Consider the following 24,028-nt stretch of genomic DNA (forward strand, 5'->3'; position numbering starts at 1 on the left):
AGGGCCCTCCGGCGAATACTAACGAGCCGAGGGGGCGGGGGCCGCGCGTGCGCGGGGGGCGCTCGGTGGCGCATTTTCCCCCCAGGAGGGGAAGGTGGCGCCCGGCGGGGCGGAAGGAAGGAGGGGGGCGGTGCTCTCGCTCTGGGCTCTGCCGCCACCAGCGCCGCCACTCCCGGAGCGGTGGCTGCTCGGGGGCGCAGCTCCAGCGGTGGAGGAGGCGGCGAGGCGAGGTGAGGTCGCCTGCCCTGTTAACTGCCTGTGGCTGGCGGGGGGCGCTGGGGTCCCGGCGACGGAGAGAGAGGGGGCTCCCCGCTCGGAGGGGCCGGTCCGAGCCAGGCTGAGGGGGAGCGGGTCCCGCGGCCGCCCCGCCCAGGAGGGGCACGCAGGCTGCCCTGGAAGAGGCCGGGGAAAGGGAGCCGCCGGTAGCGCTGGGCGGTGCCGGCGGTCGCCGGGGCGGGCGGAGTGACTGACAGAGCGCTCCGGGGCCAGGGCTGCGCTGGGCTGGCGGCGGGCGGTGCTTTCCGGCCCTCCCTGGCGGCTGAGCCCGGCAGCGCCGATCAGAAAATGGGGGTGGACGGCGGGCGGGGGGAGCGATGCGTCCTCGGCTCTCGATCTCCTAAAATGGCGCTGAAGAGCTGGGCCCGCTCGTCCCGGAGTTCTGGAGGTAGCTAAGGAGGCTGCGCCCGTCGTGTTGAACTCTGAAAAAAAATGAGCTTTATTTCCCTCGATCTGCTTGTGGCGGGAGTTTGGCAGCCGCAGACAAGGCGGCAGCAACTTCGTGTTCCCTGTGAAATGTGAGTTTTAACCGCGTAACGCGGCGCTCCAGCTGCGGTCGCGGGTTTTGCCGACTCATCTGTCTTCGGGTCAGTCCGCAGCTCAGAGACCCTCCCCGTCTGCCTGCGGGGACTTTGGCGGCCCAGGTATTGTTGTCTGGCTTCTGCAGCGTCCGTGCTCAATTTTACCTGGAAATCCCATTAAAATGGAGCCACGATCCCAGGAGCAGTATGCTTACGCCGTTCTGGCGTTAGTGTTGGAGTGGCGGCGACGGAAAGCGATTGTTTGTATCTTCGGGGAAAATGTGTGGTCTGTGACTGTCCTTCCACCTGTGGGAAGCTTGGCCTCCCGCAGCTTGAATGCGAAGTGTTGTTCGATGTCAGCCTAGGAGGGATAGTAGACACGACTCTGCTAATTAGAATGGACATGTGGACTAGTGTCCCAGTAGTATTTGGATTAAGATTTCTGGTAGTCTTAACGTTTGAAACAATATATGTTCAGTATGTTTTCTTTGTATTCCTTTTGAAACCCTCCTTCTCACGCCTACTTGCTCCCCCTCTCGGAGGCTTCTCCCCCGCCCCGATCGCAATGAAGCTAGTGTCTCTGTGCACTAGGTTTTGTGATGGAGCCGATTTGAGAACTTTCTGAATAGTTCGTTTTATACTGCAGCTCTCTGCTTCTTTGGTGGTTGTCTTTTATTTTCTCTGTAATTGCAGTATGACTGCAGCCCCTGAGATGATGATACTTTTAGAAATACCATCTGTATATTTAGCCTGGACTATTTCAGACATGTCCCCTGTTTGGGAGGAGGGGAAGAAGGTTCTGCAGGGTAGGGTCGAGCAGGATAGCATGAGAAGCTGTTTTGCAAAGTTACAAAGGGAAACCTTTTCTTGACATTTGACCCAGGATTAATCATCATCAATTATCAACTTTCATTCTCTCTAGAAAGGTCCTAGACACTGATCGCAGCTTGAAGTATAGCTTTAGAGTAGTTCCATCTTACGGAGGCCCACATCACCATCTTATCCTAGTGTCCTGTGTGTTTTCAAAGAGGTCATCAGAGATAAGGTTTGATGCAGTCCAGAAGGCAGTTGTTTGGGCTCTCTGTTGTGTATGGCTGTTTTTTATGCCTGTGTGAAGATACTGAGAAATAACTGGAAAATTAACTTTTTCATGCATGTGAATTGAAATGCAGGAACTTTGTGCGCTGGTTTAAAAGGTAAAATGACCTTGACTGCTTTAATCCTACGAATAAATATAGATGTAATCAATTCTTGGATTTTCACTAACAAAAGGCTTTGCGTTCCCTTTCATTTATTGTTTAACTGCTGGCTTTTACTTTTTATTGGGAGATGGTGACTAAATCACTGAGAAGTCTTTGTCAGTGCAACAGTGTAACTTCCATAACAAATCGGTCAGTCACCTCGGCAGGAAACCCTTAATATCAAGCATTTCCCAGCTGTGCCGTATGTGATAATTACACATCTGGTATCATGGTATTTCTGCTTAGAGCCTTTTGTAATGCATTTCATTTACATGTTTCTTTATCAAGTGTCTCTTTCTATGTTTAAGTTTGTGGGAGGTTCTGTTCACTGTTCATGTGCCAGTGGGTGTGTTAGATATGTCTGAATAATCAGCCTTTTTTTTCCTTGATGGGGATTTGCCTAAAATTTTATTTAATGGTAGAATAGTAGTATAGAAAATTTTAATTATATTGGGTTGAGATGTGTTACTTTTGTTCATGAGAACTTTTTTGCCTTGCTTTTATTAAAAGAAAAAAAGAAAGAATCTGTACTTCTGGCAGAAGTACCTAATTTTCTGCTGATAAGCAGTATTTCAGGTGAACACCTATTCGCTTTGTGCAGAAAGATGCAAATATTTAGGTTGATGCTGTACAATACTAATGAATTCAAGTTATTTTGGGATTATGAGTATTGGCTTACTGCCTTACAGATGAGCAAGAGACCCAATTCCCTGAGGGAAGAAGGAGAGCTTTAACATTTACTTCTAAGCAAGAACTTTTATAGGAGGGCACTTCGAATCCTAACATCTCTTCTCAGCCTAGCTGGATAGCTACGCACTTTCAATTCTCTCACCGTCCGTGTGGCTTTTTAACAAATAATAGTCACAGGGGAGTTGTTAGGTTGATAGTATATCCTTATATCTATCTCTACCAGATTCTTTCTGCTTAAAACGTCTGGGGGTAGGCTCTGAAAATCTTTGATTATACCTCCTTGCCAAAGTCCTTTGAGACTTACTCTTTATATGTAAGGGTACAGTTTGACAGCTGACTCTGTGGCAGTGCTGGTTGAAAGCACTTCAGTTACAACAACAAGTTGGCAACAAAATAAGGAGTCAAGGGTGTCAAATCTGATTTTGATTAGTGTGTGGCCTGACCGCTTGTTGTGCTGGCACATCATAGGTAGGATGGAAAGGCTGTACTTCTTATTACGGCATCACTGCCGAGAAACTATGCAGAGCTTTCCCAAAAGGTACAGCCTTATGAGCATTTTGTTGACAACTATATTGGGTTAAATAGCCTTTCTTGCCCCTGAAGTGCCAATACATTTGATGAACACACACAGTGAAGCAAATAAAGGTATTGATCTAAACCTAAACTTGGAAAATAGTTATTGACACAGATCAGTTCCCCAAGTACAGACTGCTACAAATGCTTGTGGGTGTGGAAGGTAGGAATGGGAATAGACAGGAACTGATTGAGCTATACTCTCCCAGCTTCTTGTGCACCTGCTCCCTGGCAGAGCTTGGGAAACTGAAAAGTCCTTCACTTATGATGAGCATGTCTTAGCAAAAGCCGAAACGTTAGTGTGTTATCAACAGTATTCTCACACCGAGTCCAAAACACAGCACTGTATCAGCTACGAGGGAGAAAATTAGCTCTGTTCTAGCCAAAATCGGGACATTCATTTACATAACTATTCACTTGCTCCAGAAGGAAAGAAATAAATCCTTTGCTGGATACTAGCAAAGTATACGAGAAGTGATGCTGAAGTAGCACGAGACTTCATGCTACTGCTGCAGTTCCTGTCTTAAAACTATATGAGAAGAATTGTTTTGGGTTGCTGTATCTGCAGTGCAGCAAGGAAGGCGAGACGTGAAAGGACAGCAAATCTATCACAGAAAACGGTCTGAAAAAAGAATGGATATGACCAAACGTATGTGAATTGAAGCTAATCAATAGAAAATTGTTGAGCTCTGTTGGATCCTGGATCTGGATCCTGAAAGATTATTCATAAGAGTCTGTTACATTTATGGTGTATGGGAAAGTGTGTAGAGCTGTCTGTATGCTTGAATAGTGGTAGGAAAATGGTATTATATCAAAAGACTGAAGCTAGTATTCTACTTCTTTAGGTTGCCTTGATCTGAGGTGCATTTTCTGCTCTTAGACATTTCCGCTTTTGGAATGTCTAATATATGGAGAAAGCATTTAGGGAGATGTAATCAGATCAGTCATGTGAGGTTCGGTATGGGGGGTTTTGTATCAGTGTCTTTAAAGACTTGCAGTGGAGCTTTGTTTTGAGTGGTAAAGTTTAAACTATTTCATCACCTAAGCAATCTACTACATACAAGAAAAAAGTAAAAATAGTCTAGAAGTTGACTTAAACTTAATGAATAATTTTTAAAAAACTGTATTTAGCATGTATTATATGTGTTTCCTTGGTAAATGACACCTGGAAACCTTTTATGTACTGAAGGTGTCATGTGCAAAATTGGAATATTTGCACCTAACCTGTAAGTCAGTTGGTATTTTAGTTGTATGCATCTACTGTTTACTTCCATATTCTTAAATCTAAATAGTGCTAATAAAACTTTCTTTAACAGTGAACTTCATCTTAGGAAATAAAGAAATGGATGGGATGGATGAAACATCTAAAAGAATCCTAGAGCCATACCAGTATTTGCTTCAACTACCAGGCAAGTTTCTTTGTACTGTGTTGTTTTAAATATCAAAATTGGTTTTATAGCAGCTTTTGTCTTGGGAAGTATAAACCAAGAAGTTTTTCCGTTCTTTATTTGTGGATTTAAGAACAATAAAAAGTAACACTTTTCAGTGTTTCAATTTTACTTGTTATTTTGTTCCTCTTATGGAACCTTTTTTTTTTTTTTTTTTTTGTGAGATTGGTACAATAGCTCTTGTGTCTGTAGGAATATTAATATTGCAATTGTAGTAAGTAATATTGCAGTTACTCTGTTCTCCAGAGTAGCTGACTAGCTGCTTTTAAAATCTGATAAGGGCAAGTACTGAAGACTTGATCGTGGTTTTAAACTCAGGGCTGACAATGTTTTGTTCTTTAGTTGCTTGCTGTACTGAACTCAGTGGATTGTGGGGTATGTTTTGGTTAAGGGGGGAGGGGTGTTGTTTGAGGGGTTTTTGTTTGGTTAGGGGTTATTTGGGAGTGTTTTGTTGTGGTTTTTTTCAGCTTGATTTTGTTTAGGGTTGTTTTTGGGGGGTGGGTTATTAGCCTGTTTATTCTCCTTGGTGTGCCTAGAGACAGGTTGAAATTGGCTCTTATGGCAAATTTCTACTGTCCATATTCATTACTTGCTTCATCTGTCAGAGGTTCAGCTGGTCCTTGTGTAGTGTCAGGTCACCAGCAATACATTCACATGAAGTTTTCAGTCTTGACCGCTATAGTGGAATTCAGGAGGCAGTTTGAAAGCAAACTACTGTATGTATATGCCCTTGGAAGCCTCTCTGACTAAAGAATCAGATTTCTGTGACTTTTCTTTGTGCACCTGAAGTGTAAGAAAGACCATATAGGCTACCAAAATTACTAATTTTGTAAAAATAGTGGCAGAACACCTTTGTCATTGGGACTACTGCACAATTGCCTAGTTGCCCTCTGTCTAGCTTATATTGCATGCTGAAGGAGTTAAGGAAGATAAAAAAAATGGGTAATTATTAAGGAAATATTTCTGATCAAAATTATATCTGACCAGGGTAGAAGACTTTCTGCCTAGACAAGTAGACAAGAGTATAAATGACAGGCAGAGTACTAAGTGGCTTTTTCACATCTGCAACAAGAGCTTTATATCAGTAGTGTGGGTCCTCTGAGTCCTTATTCGTTATACCTGTGTGTCATGAATTTCATTATTAACATCTACAAATATCCAGGATTTTCTTGCCAACTTTAGTGATTTCATTTGACTTGGCAGTTAGCATCAAGTTGAAAACTAGGAAAAGGAAAGAATTTGGCACTTGCATGTGTTTTTAATGCCAGAAGGCTTGTTTCCCGTTTCCTCATGTGTATTCCTTTTGGCTATGTTGAACTTGGTGGTGGTCTTTCTAGAGAACTACCTTGAGAATGAGCCTGTGATACTACAGAGAGCTTTCTAAGTCCTGGTCCTGAAGAAATTTGCTCTCCTTGAACATCTTCTTTAAGTCTACTTTTAATTTGATTAGATTATCTCATTAACCCAGCAATGTTGTAATACCTCTGCATCTTTCACTGCTAATTATTTTTAAAGCTATTATAGATACCAGGAAGAAAGTCTCAGCTTCCTAGCAAAAAATATGTAACACCCAAAAAGTGCAGAAAAAAATTCTTCTGAATAATAGCTCTTCAGTTACCTTTCACTTTAAATGATGCATCTAGAGTATATGTTTAACCTTCCCACCTTGATTCCTGTGGCCAAATTCCTTTACTTTGTGAGTTCAACTGTAATAACTCTGTATTGGTGGTTTATGTAACACTACACTCGCTGGCAGTATGGGTGTTTTATATCCTGTCCTGCTAAAGTATCATAAATCTGATAGTCCACTTTAGTGCATAGTCTTGTTATTTTAGTGTATGTTTTGGGGAGGGTGAGAGACAAGATACACTGCTTTCTATGCAGTAGTGGTGGTGTGATTCAAAAGATAAAATTCTTAAACTAGACAGGTGAAAGTGGTGTACCTGTGGGAAGCTTGTACTGAGTAACAGGTGAAGCAGTGATAACAATCATAAATAAACAGTGTTTACTGTGTTTGAAACACACTGGCTTTGCCTAAGGTCGGCTATGCCAAGTACAGATCAGTAGGAGCCAGTTACATGTGTGAATCTTGGAGTAAGTATGAGTACCAGTGCTTGGTAAAGGTGGAAAAATGGGCTTATAGATGCTGTTTCTACCTAGAGTGAAGCTCAGATGAGATGCCTGAGCTAATCCAGCAGGCTCTTGTTGAAAGAGGCAATTTCATTCCATCCTCTTAGCTTCTGGCAGTATTCTCCTGCTGTTTAACTTGTGCCAGTTCTCAGCTTGCTAATCAAATTATTAGGTCGTATCAATCACCTAACTGGTTAAAAACTTGCCTGGTTAATCTCTTGTCTTGTTAGTGAACAGACACGATAGGGATGAGAAGCTGTTTCTGTGTTGGATCAGTTTGAGCTCTGAGGGGCTTTGCAAAAAGTTTGGCTGGGTGCCAAATATGTACACTATTCTACAGTAGTCCAGTTCCTTATCTTGTAAGACTAGTTAAACTCTCCAAGCAGTTTAGTGACCTATGGCTGAATGAATTTAGATACATATCAAAGTTTGTTTGCATAAAAAGGGATTGTGTGACTGTTGTTAAGATTGGTAGCAGGGAAGGGCCAAAGCCTGCTAATGTAAATGTAAGAACACAAATTTTTATAACTGCTGAGGATTAACTTCTCAGTAGCATAAATTGATTACTCTGCTTCCCTTTACTGAAATAAGATTTCTAATGGTAACAGTCTCTGATACATACAGTAACCTTGTATATTTCTTTAACTTCAAACGGAGTTAGGATAGGGACCCTACTAGGCCTAAGGTATTTTTGGTATGGTGCTGCTATAACTGCTAGTATAGTAATTATTGCTTAGTATGGTAACTATTGGTTATTCCTTCTTGAACAGAAATTACTGCTTGGGAGAAAAACATAGATTCTGAAACGGTAACTTTTCTTGTAAAACTTCATTGTAGCAGAATATTGCCATACTAGTTTTTAGTGATATTCTGCTTAATCTAGTATTCTGTCACTTAGTATCATAAAGTGCAGGACTGACTTTCATAGATTCTGTTGTGGTTTGTCTCAAAAATGTCTTAATTCATACACATGGGGAATCTTATTTTTGAGAGTCTGAGTTAACAGCAGTAGTTGATTTTGCAGCTCTAAGGAGTGCAGGGAATTTCAGTTGTCGTAAAACTGATATGGTTAATAGGTTGCTGTTGAAAGGGACAGATTCTGATCCTATTCATGACTTCCCATTCTTGTCCTGCTGGTCTTGGCTGCAGTTTTTCTTGGTCTTGTTTAGCAAGCTGAACAGTCAAGACTGGCTTTGTTGTTCATCTTTTTCTGCTGGGTTGAACTTGATCAGCCTGGTGAAGGAGGGGAAGCACCGCAGGCCATGATCCCTACCACTGGCACAACTACACTTGGCACATGAGAGGCCTCCACTTGGGCCAAATTCCTGAGGGAGGCTGCACCTCTCTAGATTGTGAGCTGCAGGGATGCCTGGGGCACCCACTAGCCAGAAGCAAGTGATTTCCCTGCTCCTGAAAGTGTGTAGTTGTGGAAAACCTGTGTCACCAAGCAAAGGAATGGTGGAAGGGAGTCAGCACAGCACATAAATAGCAAAAAAAAGTTATTGTACAAGACTCTATAGATTCAAGAATCTGAAACCTCCAGGTATATTGATGGAGGGGGGTTCAGAAATAGTCTGTGCATATCAGGTTGGGAGCTGGATACTCCTGCAATGGTGAAGGCTGGTGGCCTCTGACACCGGGAGAGAGCAGATATACAATTCCCAAATAGGTTCAGTGCACTGAAAGAAGACACGTGACTGGAAGCTCTTTTTAGGCCTTTTATAATCTATGGTTTTATACAACTAAGCATCAGAAGAGCACCTGGGGCAGCAGGAAGTGGTGAGACTGAGCAGATAGTGGAGAGACTGACTCCTGTAGAGAATAGAGGCTTCCACATGTGATTTTGTGTTAGGGAGGTTTGCTGCTTCTGGATACCCCCTGATAGGGATGTGAGGTAAGGACTGCCAAGTTGTGTTTCACCTTTAAAATACTTAACCTTACAGCTCTTTTACTTGAACGCTAATGGATATAGCAAGAGGGTGCCTGAAGCTTATCAAGCAAGACTCTGACCTTTAGAATAAAGGCTGAGGGCACAGGAGGCCAGGTGGATCTTCTCTATGGTCCTCAGCCCCCTTCTCAGTGTTAGGAGGAGTAAACAGATACTGCCTCTCAACAGCAGTGTAGTTGCACAGCTCATGGCTGATAGCAGAGCTTTGGCTCTTATAGCCTTGAGACCTCCTTTGTAGAGCAAGGACTACCAGGAGGACATAGCATCCACCTATCCAAGTCAGGGCAAAAGTAGAAATTACAGTAAAAGAAAATGGTTACATGCAGTGAAGAAAGAATTGGTGAACTTGCAAACAAAATATTTTCGGTATCAGCATAGGCTGATTTGACCAAGACACTTAGTAATCTACAGATCAGATCTGAAGGCAAGTCATCCCAGCACTCCAACAAGGAAGTACAAACAGAACTTGATAGGGGAAGCTCTTGCTTTTTCTGGGGATCGACAGGGTTGGATGCTTCTCTGAAGTGCCTTTACATAGATGCATAACATTATTGGGAGTAAAAGGGAGGAGGCAGAGTTTGGCATGCAGCTGTAGGGCAACAATATTTTTATGGTATAAACACACTGCTAGAGTGCTGCAATGGATGGATGTGAGTGGCATAGGAAGAAGGGGTAACAAGGAATGGGAGATGCATACTATGTGAAAGATCAGTTGAAATGCATGGAGTTCTACCTTCAGTCCGATGAGCCTGTTGAGGGCTTATGGGTTAAGATTAGAGGGCAGATCAATAGGGGTGCCATTATCGTGTGTGTTTGCTACAGACCCCCTAAGCCGGAAGAAGCAGATGAGACTTTCAGACAACTGCAAAATGCTTCATATTTACAGGTGCTCATTCTAATGGGATACTTCAGTTACCTCACAGTGTGGTAGAAGAAACACCACAGCAGGACACAGGAAGTCCAGGAGTGAATTGTTGACCTCTTGCTAACACAGGAGATCAAGGAGCTGATATAGGAAGGCATTATGCTGGACTTCCACTTGAAAAAAAAGGGAGAATTGGTTAGGACATTAAGACTGGAGGCAACCATACTTGCAGTGACCATAGGATAGTGGCATTCAGGATTGTGAGAAAGAGCAAGGCAAAAAATCAGTATCACAACCCTGGACTCGTTAACCCTATTTTGAGCAGAGGATTTATGCTAGAGAGTTCAATCAGTGACCTTAGTCATGCACATGTTGTGGCTGCACATGTTCAAAGTTTATGTGCCTGCTCTCTGCTTGTCTTCCTGCAGTTCACTTATGCTGTTTGTAGTATTCTTGTAGCTGCTTGGAGATTTTATCCATTTCGTTTTAGTCCATCAGAGGATGCAGCTAAATGTGCAAGTGCACAATACAGCTTGGGTAATACAAGAGCTTTCTTCCTCCAGGAGGTCAGTGCCCCTTCCCCTGATCCTCAGCATCTCCTGCTCACCCTGTACTGATTGTGGCAGATCCACTGCATAAGCTGACTCAGTACATAAAGCTGCAGAAAGCTAACCTAGCAAAAAGCTGTGTTCTCTGCTGGGCTAATGGGTTGAATTAGCTGTAATGGGGGCTAGGTTAATAGTCCTTCTGCTCTTTCCCATGCTGTTCTAGCCCTTTCATGTACCCTCTCTGTAAGTGGGGTCCTGCCTTAAGGGCATAATTTGTGGTTACTTTAATACAGCAAGAGTGAAGCAATACTAACCAGGAGCCTGGAGGTCTGTAGTTTTTGAGTCTGCCCTATCACAAGAACAAGTGTGTATATAAAGAGTAAGTTGGCTGATATTTTTTTTTTCCTTTTTTTTTTCCTTTAGATGAAGAGAAGGAGGGAATGTCCTCAGTACAGCGTCTTTAATCTAACCCTAACATTCTTAGCTGTAGAAAGAATTTCTGACTATTTTTCTCACCTTTTCCACCCAGCATTACTAAAGAGAAAAGCTTTCCATAGTTGCTGTTTGATTTGGGTAATAATTTGGGATCTTAGGGAGATTAAACCAAATGCATTTAGCAGAGCTTTGATAAAAGCTATTATTATAGTTCTATACAGTAGGTAGAGCTTCTAATTTTGGATGTTAAACTTCTATTCTTCAATTTTAAAATAGCCTGCTTAGGATAATTAACAGAGTGGTGAAATGTGACAGTGAAGAAACTGGATAATTCTGGCAGTGCTCCCTTTAATTTTGTCCTAGTGTCCCTGTATTGTTGTCTTGTCTAGTTTGAGGGGGGCAGGGGTGTGGCAAGGAAAGGAATCTTCTGCATCCAGGCTTTAGAGACTAGTATTGGAGGGGTTTGGTCTTTTGCCATCACAATATGGCTGCAAGCATAAATCAGAAAACTGCTCTACCATCACATAGACTAGGTAAGATTGACTTCAGAGTCAGATAAAATAGCATCTATGCAGCAATAATGTTCCTTTGGAAGACAAGCAAATCTACATCTATAAAAGGAAAGATAAATATCTTGCTTTGAGTAGTTGTGTAGTAGTGGTGTCTAGGAAGCCTTGCTAGTCAGGGTAGACAAGTCTAACAATTCAAATGCTGTCTGTACTAAGGAACTGAAGTGGCTTAATCCTTTATGCATGTTATAATCCATTTAGAGTGCATGCTCGTAGTCAAGTTCCTCATGATGAAATAATACTTGTTGCTGAACATCCAGCATACTTAAAGTGTATTTTCTAGGCAACGCATTCAGAAAATCAGAATTAGCTGTCTAGTATATTAAAAAAAAGCAGGTGTTGTCTATATCCAAGTAATTTAAAAGAGAATAAACAGCTATAGGTAAGGTACAGTTCCTTAATGTGATACTATCTATGACTAGTTTTCTTTATGGATGTGGTGAAATACTTGTTAATCCTTAACTGGTAAGCCATACAGCTTGCAGATATTTGTAGCAGCTATTCTCAAGGAGAGACAAAACAATCCTTCCCTTCTGCAAAAAAACTGTTAGTGTTTAAAACAGAGCACAGACACCAAAAATGGAGAAAACAAGCCAAGGGCAGTGTATGTTCAGGTAAGAATGCCTATTCACATGTGGCAGAAGCAGAGGACGGAGCTGCAGGGAGGAAAAAGAGGACCATTTTGTTAATCTTGACTAGTGAAAACCAGGAGATCATGGTGACAGGAAGCAGTGAAAATCGTTGAGAACTGAGACCAAAAGTGCACACCTGTGATCAGGGAAGAAGGTTATCACCCTTGCTACAGAGCCCAACCCACAAAGCTATTGCTTGCCTGGTGCTGACTCAATTAGAATGGGAAGAATTCTCAGTTAGGGCCTATCACTGCAAGTGAATTTACCCATGCTTATTATTCTGTTCTGTATATGCTGGTTACACAGTCATAGAGAAGCCTTAGGGAGAGATTCAGATGTTGACATTTCTTTGGTGCTATGGGCAAGATGGAATTATCAACATGAGGACTACTATTGCAGAATATCTCAGTTATGTCTCTGTAGATCAAGAGTCAATTAATATGGGTTCCATGGGTGTCTGTTTCACTGCTTTGAAGTTTATTTAAAGTTTTTTCCAAATGCTTGTTTATGTGAGCTATATATACAGAGCTGTTTTTGTAAACCTGCCTTGCAATTATTCCAAGATATTATACATAGCTGAGCTTCTCAAGGTTCAGAGCAGAATTGTCTCAGTGTGGGTAGGGGAGAACTCTATTTCATATTGAACATGACTAGATACTGAATGGCTATTTGTACATGAAAACTAGCAAATTACTGTGGAAAGTGGACATCAATAAATGTATAGGCATAAGGTTAACGTCTATTGAAATTCACTCTTGTCATTTGGAAAGTATCTGGATTGAACGGAACAACTTGTTTTAAAACTAAACTCAGTCATCTGATGTTGTCTTTCATTCCTATGAAACAGGCTGACTGCTTGGCTCCAACAAAGTAGATTTTACTAAAGCAGACCAAATCCTGTTTGTAGGTAGATTTCTTGGGTATAAGATAAATATTCAAATTCTTGGCAAATTCTATTCTGTCCAGAATATTCTGTTCAGATTTTTGTTTAGAGTTTTTTAGTAAGTATATGAAATGTCACTTTCCTGTTTTACAAATTTACAGTAGCAAGTGAAGAATAATACCAAAATAATACTAAAAATTGAGAGATATAGATATTCAACAAATAACCATGCTTTTAACTAATTGAAACTTTTCAATCTTAAAGTTAACAGGCCTTGCAAAGTAGCTGATCTGTACAAGCCACCAACATGGTCAGGATCCCTTACTAATTAAATTGTGAAAACTAAATATAGTAACCTGTAAATATGTGCTTTACATATTCCTGTGAAGTGTTTAAAACTGAAACTGCTGCTAATTGATGTTTATTCAATGAGGAAACAAGCCATGCACTGATATATTTTCCACTTTTGTGTTGTCACACTGATCAGTTCTTTTTAATCAGGTCTCAAATCATCTGTAGTTGTTAAGACAGATTGTTGTGCCTAATAACAAACTCTGTTATTTTTATAAATGCATATAATATTTTTATTGTAGGTAAGCAAGTGAGAACCAAACTGTCACAGGCCTTTAATCACTGGCTGAATGTTCCAGAAGATAAAATACAGGTACTGGCTAATTATTTTTAACAGGTTGTTATCTTTCTTCCAAGACCACTGGTAACAGATGATTCTCTTATATAGCATAAATTATCAGAAATCTTAAACATGCTAATTTCTGAATATAAAGTGAACTTCCATGAAAACAGCTTCAGTGCAAAGCTTTTACTGTGATGTGACACTAAAGAAATTACTTCCATGTCTTACTAGAATAGTTACTTCTTTACAAGTGTGTTTGACCTTTGAAGTTGTAGATAAGCAGCTATCGTTACCCACTTAATGTAACTCAGTTACACTTCACAAATAGTGTTTGAAAATAAAATCTTGAGATTTTGATACAAAAATATCAAAGACAGCAATTAAATCAACTTTACAAACCTAAATTTGAGAGGGATGTATCATAATAGTATGCAGTCCTTACATTCTGAGAAGCCTTACCTAGGAACTTTCATTCCTTTTCTGTTGGACAAAGTGTGCAAGATGCATGGCTGTGTATTTAAATCTGTGGCTTTTCAAGTGAAAAATTATCCTCCTTATTAGGTTAGACTGCGGTTTTGCTAAACTGCATACAGAGTGTGAAAAATATTTTCTGTCCAAGGCAATGTAAGGAATTAATCTAATTGGTTGTGGCTTTTGACACCCAGCTGGCCCTTTGTTAATTTCATTAATTGTTGGCGGAAGTGTCTTTAGGGTTTGTGAAGGAGTCATTTTTAGGATGGCTGAAGAGTGACACTTAATAACTCTCAAGTAGCAAAGTGATTTAAGTGGTTTAAGAAGCTGCATTTCATAATCTAGAAACTATTCCATTTTTCAGCCTGTCTGTGTAACTGTCTGGCAAACTTTATTCTGGCTTTCAGCTGGACACGTCTTACCCTTTGTGCTCAGACAAACACCCAAATAAAACATACAATGTAGCAACCTGTGTATTGTATGTATGGGTTTAGTCTAATATCACAGATCAGAATTCAGATTGGAGGAAGCCTCTGGAAGTTACTTAGGACAACCCTGTACTTAAAGCAGAGCTTGCTCTGTTGCTACTTTACGCTTCTGGGAGCCCTGTTGAGTTTTGAAAATGTGGTGAAAATGGGGTTCCTGCAGCTTCCCAGGGCTTGTCTTCTCATGCTGAACCCCTTTCATTATAACGAAACCTTCCATTCTGTTCAACTAGGATTTTTTTATGTTGCAGTCTGACTGTTGTCTCCTGCCTTTTTGCTAGGCACCCATGACAGCGTGGTCCATTTTTGCTCAGTGCCATAGTAAACTAAAGCTGCAGTACCTCTTTGTGAACAGAAGTTACCAGTTCTGTCACTCTAAACTGATGATCATGTAACTGCTGTTGAAAACTTGGACCACTTGTTTTAATTATCTTTGTGAAGAAAACCAATGCTTTAATATCTCCTTTACTACTTAAGTTGTTTGTCACGGCAGGAAAAAACAAGACCCTGTCATCTTTTAATTTTCATCATGATGCAATTATTACAACTTTTGTGCATTTTTTGTACTAATTTTAATAACTAAGGGTGGTTGTAGTCCAGAGGACCATCTGTAGTCATCTTGACATCTCTTATAATCTTCATAAGATGTCCTCTCTGCCAAACAGCCTGAATAATTTCCAGCTATTTCTTTTATTGAAAATCTGAATTCTGGTACTCATTCTGGGACTTTTTTCTTACCTTAGATTATTTGTCTTTGTGTAGTTTATTTAGGTGATACAGTTGAGGCTACTGTTCCTTGTAGTTTATTTTACTGTTAACTGCCACTGTTTCACCTTTTGCCCTAACTGAGTGATCTCTTTCCCCAACATTTAGTGAATTTTTAGTTCCCTTTAAGTGCTGCACTGAAACACTTCAATTTGTTGAATTACCAAACACTGGGTTTGTCAGGTGAATTTTTTTCTGAGAAGGCACTGAAATGGCCGAGCAAGAGTCAAGCAAATTTTAAAGCTGTTGCAGATAAGGAGGTGGAAGAAACCTGTGTGTTGGACTAATAGTGCAGCAGATGCTGATTAGATAGATGTAGGTTGTAAGAAAATATAGCACCCTGTACTGGGTCTTCAGCTTTCATTATGGAGACCAGTCTTTTCATTTTCTCAGGCTACTTCCTGATGTCTTCTAAAATAAGCTTTTCTTGATATCTGAACTGTTTCATTCCTTTCCTTCACCTTGGAAGCACTTTTGATGCTGTCTTAAGTTCACAAGGTAATTTGGTAGAAACATAGAGTAAGGAAACGCTTTTTAATTTAAACCTTATGTATGGAAGCTGCAAGAGGTCATGAAACTGAGAGTGATATGAAATAGGTTAGCAAGAGAAATACTAGAATAGGCTTATCCGATGAATTCACAGAACACGGGGAAACATTCCTGATAGTGCTCAGAATGAGGTAATGAACCAAAAGTATATTCACAGAAATAGGTGTGTAAAGTTGCCTTCAGTAAGTACTCTATCCCTTGATTTCTTGAGTTGTTCTTGCAATTGTATCTTGGGAAAGAGATTAAATTGCTGGGGTTTGAGTTTTAATCTTTGGGACAATGTTCACTGAGCACCAGGTGACTTGGTGCTCAAGGAAATGCTTACAGCAAAGTCCTTATTTTGTCCTCCAGCACCCACCAAATAGGACCATACCAGATATTTGCTGTCATTTTATGGTGGTCTTACTATTTTTTAACAGTTGTTTTGATGAATGTTGACTTAATGCAATGTTTGTAGCTAAGGAGTGTAATTGGTTCATCAGCTCTAAAATCATATCTTAATCAGATGTGTTTTGCAGTGAGTTTATACAGTATGCAATTTTACGTGCTTAAATTTATTTCCATTTAAGCAGCTGCTGAATATACCTGTTTCTAGCATGGCAGCTGCAGAATAAAAGCAGTGTATAGTGTTAAGATTTCATTTTTTGTTGAGTTGTTAAGGTTCCGTTCTACTCAAATGTAGTCAGCTACAGGCCTAATGTTGTGAACAGTTTATTGCTCACCTCAGGTGATATTGGTCTACCTAGTAACAAGCAATCTGTAGGAAGCTTCTCAAAAGAAATTGTGGCTGTTGTCTTTCTGCCAAGAATTTTCCAAATGATGTTTCAGAGGGAATAGTCTCTCCTTTTAAGAGCCCAGTACTGAATATAACCACACAAAGTGTGGGAAAAGAAAGGTGAACACTCTGTTTCACAAGAGAAATGTGATAATGGATGATACCTGACACTCTCAAGAACTGACTTTGGGAGATTCCAGGTTTGTAAATCTAAATATTTCAAAACACTGTGTTTAGTTTATTTCCCCTAGTCATGTTTCTAGTTAGTTATTCCATGACTGCTAGACAGTGACTTGTTCTAGAACTGTGGCAACAGTGAAGAGGAGCATGCAAGTGGAAGCACTTCAGGGAATAAGTTAACTTTGAATCTGAAAACATTACACACAAGACTATGTGATCCAGGGCTTACAGCAAACCGAGGCTGAAGAGAAGCATGAATCTGTTCTAGCAATAAAAGCAAGTTGTCTTCTGAAGAGGAACCTCAGTGATAGAGAATATAGTTCTTTAAAACATTATCCATTTTAAATATGGTCTTGCAAAACTCATGGTTAAATTATAGTGACAGACTTAACAATTTTCTCTTCTTGTAATAGGTTATCATTGAAGTGACAGAGATGTTGCACAATGCAAGCCTACTTGTGGATGATATTGAAGATAACTCAAAGCTACGACGGGGCTTTCCAGTGGCACACAGTATCTATGGAATTCCGTCTGTAATCAACTGTGCTAATTATGTTTATTTTCTTGGCTTAGAGAAGGTTTTAACCCTTGATCATCCAGATGCTGTTAAAGTTTTTACCCGTCAACTTCTGGAACTCCATAAAGGTCAAGGCTTGGATATTTACTGGAGGGATACTTACACCTGTCCTACAGAAGCTGAGTATAAAGCGATGGTACTGCAAAAGACAGGTGGTCTCTTCGGATTAGCTGTAGGCCTCATGCAGCTGTTCTCAAATTATAAGAAAGACTTAAAGCCGCTTCTTAACACACTTGGTCTCTTCTTCCAAATAAGAGATGACTATGCTAACTTGCACTCCAAAGAATATAGTGAGAACAAGAGTTTTTGTGAAGACTTAACTGAGGGCAAGTTCTCATTCCCAACCATTCATGCAATTTGGTCAAGGCCTGAAAGTACTCAGGTGCAAAACATTTTACGTCAAAGGACGGAGAACATAGATATAAAAAAATACTGTGTACATTACCTTGAAAATGTTGGTTCCTTTGAGTACACTAGGAATACATTGAAAGAGCTTGAATCTGAAGCCTATAAACAAATTGAATCCCTTGGGGGAAACCCTGAGCTTGTAGCACTAGTTCAACAGCTGAGCAAAATGTTCAAAGAAACTGAAAATTAAAAAAATTAACTTCTGGGTGTGGATTAAAACTCTTTTGAAATGGGAAAATAACCAGATGGAGAGGTGTGATAATCAGTCTCATGTAAAACTTTTTTTTGTAGCCATGTTACAGAAATTACTGTTAAAAATAACTTGTCATTGAGTTTTGAAATATATGCCCTATTATCTCTAAAGTCTTAACTGTAACTGCTTCCAGTCTGTTTTGTTAAAGCAGATGTATTAGAACTAAAACAAGTTTTGAATCTATATGTAATAGTCTTTTACACAGTCACAGGCATTATTTCATACCTAAAACTCTTGTGCCCCAAACCAGGCTATGATAGGATTCTGGTTGAAATGGTGTTAAATTAAATCAGGTTGATTAAATTAAATCAGGTTAACACAATTGATACAAGCATGTATGTATTGTACATTTTAAACAATGTTCTTGTAATCCAAGATTGGTGTTAAAGAACAAAGAAAGGTATTTGCAACAACAATGCACATAAAAGTGTTGTGTGATATATCCAAGTTTGACTTGTGAAGATCAGGTGGATTAGTTTACTATGTCCTAGGGTGAATATCCTATCCAGCCTCTGGATATTTTCAGGGGAATGTGAATTATGAAAGATATTTTCACATGAAATAATAAGACATGCTCAGTCTGAAATTGTGACTTCATAAAGATTTTGAAGTACCTTAGAGAAAAGATTTCTTCACAACAGCAAAGTGTAAATTTGCTGCTGATTCCAGCTCTGCAGTGAGTAATTTTGCTCACCTGATTTTTAGATTTTGAAACTGCCAAACACTCTGTAGCCAGAAACTTAAATCTATGCATTAGAGCTCATATATGTACCTGTAAATAGCAACATAATGAGCTGCTATTAGAAATGGAAAGATATTCACACCAGGTAACTTTTGGACACCGTAATTGGTGCAGGTCTCTTTAATCTCTGCATATAATTGTGGGGCTTCTCCAAGATTTTATTCATAATTCATATTTCATTCCTGTTCTGATTTGCTGTCTGGAGGCAAGTTCTATATCTCTCCAAAGAGACAAGAGTTGTAAATTTTTTGTTAAAACAAAATACAGTATCTTGTTTTACAAGCTAGAATACCACTTTAGTTTTGTTAATTGCTTTAAATAAAGCTTTAAAATTATAGACATACCAAAATAGAACTGGGACTGAGAGCAAGATTTAGGGGTGGGGCTGATAAGTAATGAAGTTCTCTGCTTATATATATATATATATATATATATATATATAAATAAATGTTAATAAAACAAGCAGGGATGTTTGGTTTTTTCTTGCCTGTGTTGGCTTTAATCAGGTTCAGTTCCCTTAGTGTTCACAGGTATATTAAGCTTTGCTTTGGGGATAGCAAGATAATGGTTTGGATCAAAGGTAGGACTGGTGCTATAAGCTGTGGTGTTAGCTCAAGCATACTCTGAAAGGGACAGAGGTAGTTGGCTTCTGATGTCTAAAGGGTAGTTTTATGCAGGTGTTCATTTACTGTACCTGGAAAACAGGGAGAGCTGTGATCTCAGCCCACTGAGAAAACTAACTGAAGAAGGTTGCTGTAATGTCTTCCCTGGGCAGCCTTAATATCTTTCTGAAAGTGATCAAACATGATAAAATTGAGGATGACTGCTTTCAGTCTGAAAAATTATGTAGTTATGGATGATAGCCTATCCCTTTTATCAGCATGCTGAGGAGAAATCTTTGTGTGATTAGATAGAGAGTAATAGGCTTTTCACTGAATGGACCTGGTTGCCAGGACTGAATAGCTTACAGTTGGTGAAAGGTGTCTTTAATGTTAATGAAAGAGAATTGTAATTCCTTTTTCATAACTTGCAGTGCTTAGTAAGCCTGTAAATTTTTAATGTGTTATGTGAAAATACTGTCTGCAGCAAATTACATTTATTTTCTACCATGTCTTGGGAGTTTCTAAGTGCTGTTGCAGTCAATGTTGAATAGGGAAAAGCACTGAAAAGATTACTGTTGTCAGGAGAATCTCCTAATCTTACTGTGAAATGTATCCTTGTGCCTGTTATGATATTGTAACTGCTACACAATGCAAAGTGCACTTAGTGCCATTTCATTTCTGTTCTGTTGTTGGATGTAAACAGTTCTGTGTACATTACTCCATAATGAAGTAGCTTTTCTTACTTTTTGTATAAAGCTTTTTTGCCATCTGAGATTTCTGCTATGTCATCACTCCTTTGTTTCATTCTGGCAATTCACCCCAGCATTTATTCTAATTCTGTATCTTGTAACATGTGCCTTCATTAGGAGTAGGTACATGGATGTTTTCCAGTTGCATACCATTTAAATCACAAATGGGTAAGAAGGGAAAAGTTGGTCCAGCTTCCTTTTCCCAGACCGTGCAGCTCTGTCTTACTCTTCTGCCTTCAAGGTGTTTGATGCCAGTATTCAAAGCATATGCTGAACGCTTCTCTGAAAAGGTCACAAGTAGAGCATTGTTGCTCTTCACTTTGGTTAGGATAAACAGGATTGTGAGAACTTTTCTTGATGTATTCAGGAGTCAGAAGGGGCTGGGATTTTCTCCTTCATCTGTTAAGCTGGTAGAGCATCTTTAAGTGTTAAATGCCAGTAGTAACGATGTCCCTTAGTCAAGGTAGATTTTTATATTTGGTGCCATAAGATCAGTCTGTGCGTTTTCATCAGATCAGTATTCACCAATGTTATTAATGGTACTAGCACCTGAGGTTAAGCAATGTTAGGAAAAACCCTCTTTAAAGCAGCATGCGAGTTCTTGTGGCTGCAGAATTAGTTGTGTAAGTACCCTTCTTTCTTGCTATGCCTCCCACAATGCAGAGAGTAAGGATTTATCCTGATCTTCATAAAATATGCACTGCTGTAGAGTGGTAGTCTGAGTTGCAAGTGGAGATGCCCATGTGAAAACAAAGGGGATGCTGATTTTAAGTCCCTTTGAGCTAAAATCGTTCCTCTTATCTTCCTAGCATTGCCAACAAGTTCTACTTAGATCAGGTTATCAGTTCATTTCTTGGGGATTTAGTTCACATTAAGAGAAATGCAAATACTCTTCAGTCTGTAGCATTCCCCACTACCTCAGTCTGTTTTCTGACTGTGTGCTTGCTTGGATGTAAATGAATGCTGTCACCTTTCTTAGAGTAGCCAGCCATTGGATGGGACAGCTGTCTTTGCTTTTTCATAGGCTTATGTTTACCACATCAATTATGATGAAAATTGCACCACTCCAAGATCTTCCCGAGGAGATCGCTTTCTCCTCTCCTTTGGAACTCAGGCTGTTCAGGTACTCACACAGAGCAACTTTGTATGTATCAGCCAGGTGTTGATACAAACAGAGAAATGTTAATGGGAAAAAACTGTTGGAATTTCTTCACGCTTCTGCTCTTTTTGTTATTTTTGCTAATCTGGCTGCACATGTTCTGGAAATTTCCTATATTAATGACTTTGGTTTTCCTTGGTTATTGTTAAAATGCTAGCAAGGTATAAAAATGTGGGCTTGTGAGGGGGTTTGCATTTCTCATGTGAAACTGGTTTGAGCTTTAATATGCCTTTATCACTGAATCAGGCCAGGCTTTTATTCATGTGCAAGAGCCATATGGGCACCTGTTGCTCTTCTTTGTCCCATCTTAATCATTTTACATTTCAGCTTTGGTATTTACTATGTTCTTTGTATTATTTGCTGAGTACTTTGACTGTAATTCTTCTTTCAGCTGTATTTCTATTCTGCTGTTAATACCAAGCACACATAATACCATCAAACTCGGTTTTGATCCTGGACAAACATAATAGTCTGGGTCTGCTTTTGAAATGTTGAATCTTGGGTCATCATTTGCTTTCACAAAAGTAATCCAAGATTTTCTGCCACCTCAAAATGCCTGAAACATTTTTTTTCCAGTTAGCTAAGGCCTGTAACATTTTATATGATCACAAATTATTTCTGTCTCATGTAGCTTGAGCTCCTTTCCTTGCCCTACCTGTTTGCTTTCAAGATCCATTTTGCTTTGGTGGTAATGCCTGTTAGGTCTTTTTATTAATGAACTTAACTCACTAGCCCTGAGGTAGAGAAGTTAATTTTTGTCCAGGTTAATTAATTATCCCACTCAGCAAGAGCTTGATGAATATCAGAGCTGGCAGGTGGACAAAGGCCATGGAAAGGATTTGAGAAAATAAAAAAGCTCATTTTTGCCTCCTAAGGCTGCCTCATGTAATTTCACTTTGTTTTACAGAATTTACTTGACTTTGTTAGGAAAAGCCAAAGGATGTGGTTAGTTTCTCTGAACTTCTCTTCTTGCTTTCCAAATAGACTGTGAGAGATACTTAAGTTAAAATTATTTATTCTGAAAAATATTTATGTAACTTGCATGCATAATCTAAAGATTTTGATTAAAGGTACAGATAAAACAGAGTACATTGTTTGATTCCTGTATTTTTCTTTCTCTTAACAGTTTTTCTGTTGTTGAAGTCAGGGACCTGCTGTGTGCCTATTTGAGTTGGTTGCTGCCTCACATTAACATCCTTCCTCTGAATAAGTTCTATCATAGCTGAGCATCAGTGTTCAACCCTTTCTGCAGCACTTATATTAAAATTACTTCTGAGGCACCTTGTTGAGATGTGGCTAGGAATAATCCATGATTTCATTAATTCACTTCAAGCATATAATCTGCAAAACTTCTAATAAAGATGCAGGTTAAACCACATTAACCCTGATAGTGTTCCTCACCTGTGCACCCTGTGGAAGAAGTAAGTTCTCAATTAACCTACTGAAAAGGTATTTACTGATCATCTGTTTAGTACAGCATAGAGAACCACAGGAGATAAACCAAGAAGGCCTAACCTGAGACTTCCAGGGAAAGCACTACGAAACCTGACATGAATTTGGTGTAGAAGACTAACTCTGAGGTGGAGGGAAATTAGATAATTTTCTGCTTTTGAACTCCAGAAAAATGCTCTGCTCATTGATATATGAATTGCATGCTGACAGTTATGCAGCTGCTTCATCTCTTGAGCACAGTAGATCATTTTCACTCTCTTCGTAATGTTTCAGTTGCTATTTCTAGAGCATATAGTGTGAGCTACTTAATCACTCAGTAATTACTGAAGTCTGTAAAATGGCAAATGCATACATTTTGTTTATGTATTTTGAAATACATAAAAGCTCTCCTATCTCTCCTATTTTCTTGCAGTCTGTGTTACTCCACAGAAAATTCTGTTGGCTGAGGAAGGCATACTCTTTCACTGACTGAAGTTATTAAAAGCTGGCTGACACCAAGACTGTGTAAACAGACTGGAGGGGAAAAAAACCCAAAGTTCTTTAAAAGTAGAATTTCCTATGATTGCAGAGTTAGTATATGAAGGATAGAACTAACTCCAATAGTTTTTCTATGGTTTTGACTGAAGAACCTGTAGCTAACTGCTTTCATTTTGGGGTGGGATGGAATATAGAGGTCAAGTAAAAGCCATACAGAGGAATTGTCATTGCTATTCACAGAAATGTAAAAACTGTGCTGTAAACCTAATCTTTTATACCAACCAGCATAAATGTTCAATAGATGCAGAAGCTAAATCCATTTTTACTTCGGTGCTTATAAAATGCTGAAATTCTAATTTGAGGTAATGATGTGAAAGTGTTTAATTGGTCTAGTTGTTTCGTTGGCATTGGAACTGTCCTGTTCCTTGTCGAGTACAGATCATGAACAATGGCTACTTGTTGATTACAACACTGAAACAAGAAGTGCAAAGAAAATAGAATAAGCAGTAAGTTATACTATTCTCATTATCATTTTAGAAATACTAAATACATAAGTTTGGCAACATGCATGTAGATGCTGAGAATGTCTGGATTACCTGTCAAACTAGAGATATCAGGACAGCTGGGGTCAGAAACATCACAAAAAGTATATTCCTGTTTTCAGTGCTTTTCTTGTCAGGCCATACACAAAGTGGAGTATGCTCTCAGTTTTGACCTTGAAACAGTGGAGGACTCAGAAAAGGAGAGCAAGAGGGCTTACTGCCATCCTTTGTGCCACTGTCCGTGTAGCTTCATCTGCATTGCTTGAAACTGGAACAGATCGTTCCAAGAGTGCCCTCTGTGGGAGATGAGTGGGCTTAGGAACCCAGACGAGACAACTCCACCACCAAAGATCTGGAAGAAGGACTAGCATATCTGTTATTTTCCCCAATTCTATTAGTTGGCCTGAAATAACACACTGCCTGTGGCAAAGGAGGACTGTGTAATAAAG

At 39.6% G+C, this 24,028-nt stretch overlaps 2 protein-coding genes across 5 annotated transcripts in view; both read left to right on the forward strand.

Annotated features, from left to right (window-relative positions):
* Positions 1-95: 95 nt before the first annotated feature.
* Positions 96-22,167, forward strand: GGPS1 (geranylgeranyl diphosphate synthase 1). 4 transcript variants are annotated; one of them, XM_040057527.2, is made up of 4 exons: positions 96-230; positions 4,618-4,710; positions 13,353-13,423; positions 17,032-22,167. In XM_040057527.2, the coding sequence occupies exons 2-4, from the start codon at positions 4,644-4,646 to the stop codon at positions 17,791-17,793; spliced, it is 900 nt and encodes a 299-aa protein (XP_039913461.1). In that variant the 5' UTR covers positions 96-230; positions 4,618-4,643; the 3' UTR covers positions 17,794-22,167. The 4 variants fall into 4 exon arrangements, with proteins under 4 accessions (XP_039913461.1, XP_039913465.1, XP_039913464.1 ...); XM_040057530.1 differs by lacking the exon at positions 96-230 and adding an exon at positions 668-794; XM_040057528.1 differs by lacking the exon at positions 96-230 and adding an exon at positions 796-920.
* Positions 684-24,028, forward strand: part of TBCE (tubulin folding cofactor E) — a 50,470-nt gene continuing 27,125 nt past the window's right edge. Inside the window, exon 1 of the mRNA XM_040057521.1 lies at positions 684-794. The gene's annotated coding sequence lies outside the window, so the exon portion shown is untranslated. The remainder of the gene's footprint in view (positions 795-24,028) is intronic.

Source organism: Hirundo rustica, chromosome 3, assembly GCF_015227805.2.
Source record: "Hirundo rustica isolate bHirRus1 chromosome 3, bHirRus1.pri.v3, whole genome shotgun sequence".
Taxonomy (NCBI): Eukaryota; Metazoa; Chordata; class Aves; order Passeriformes; family Hirundinidae; genus Hirundo; species Hirundo rustica.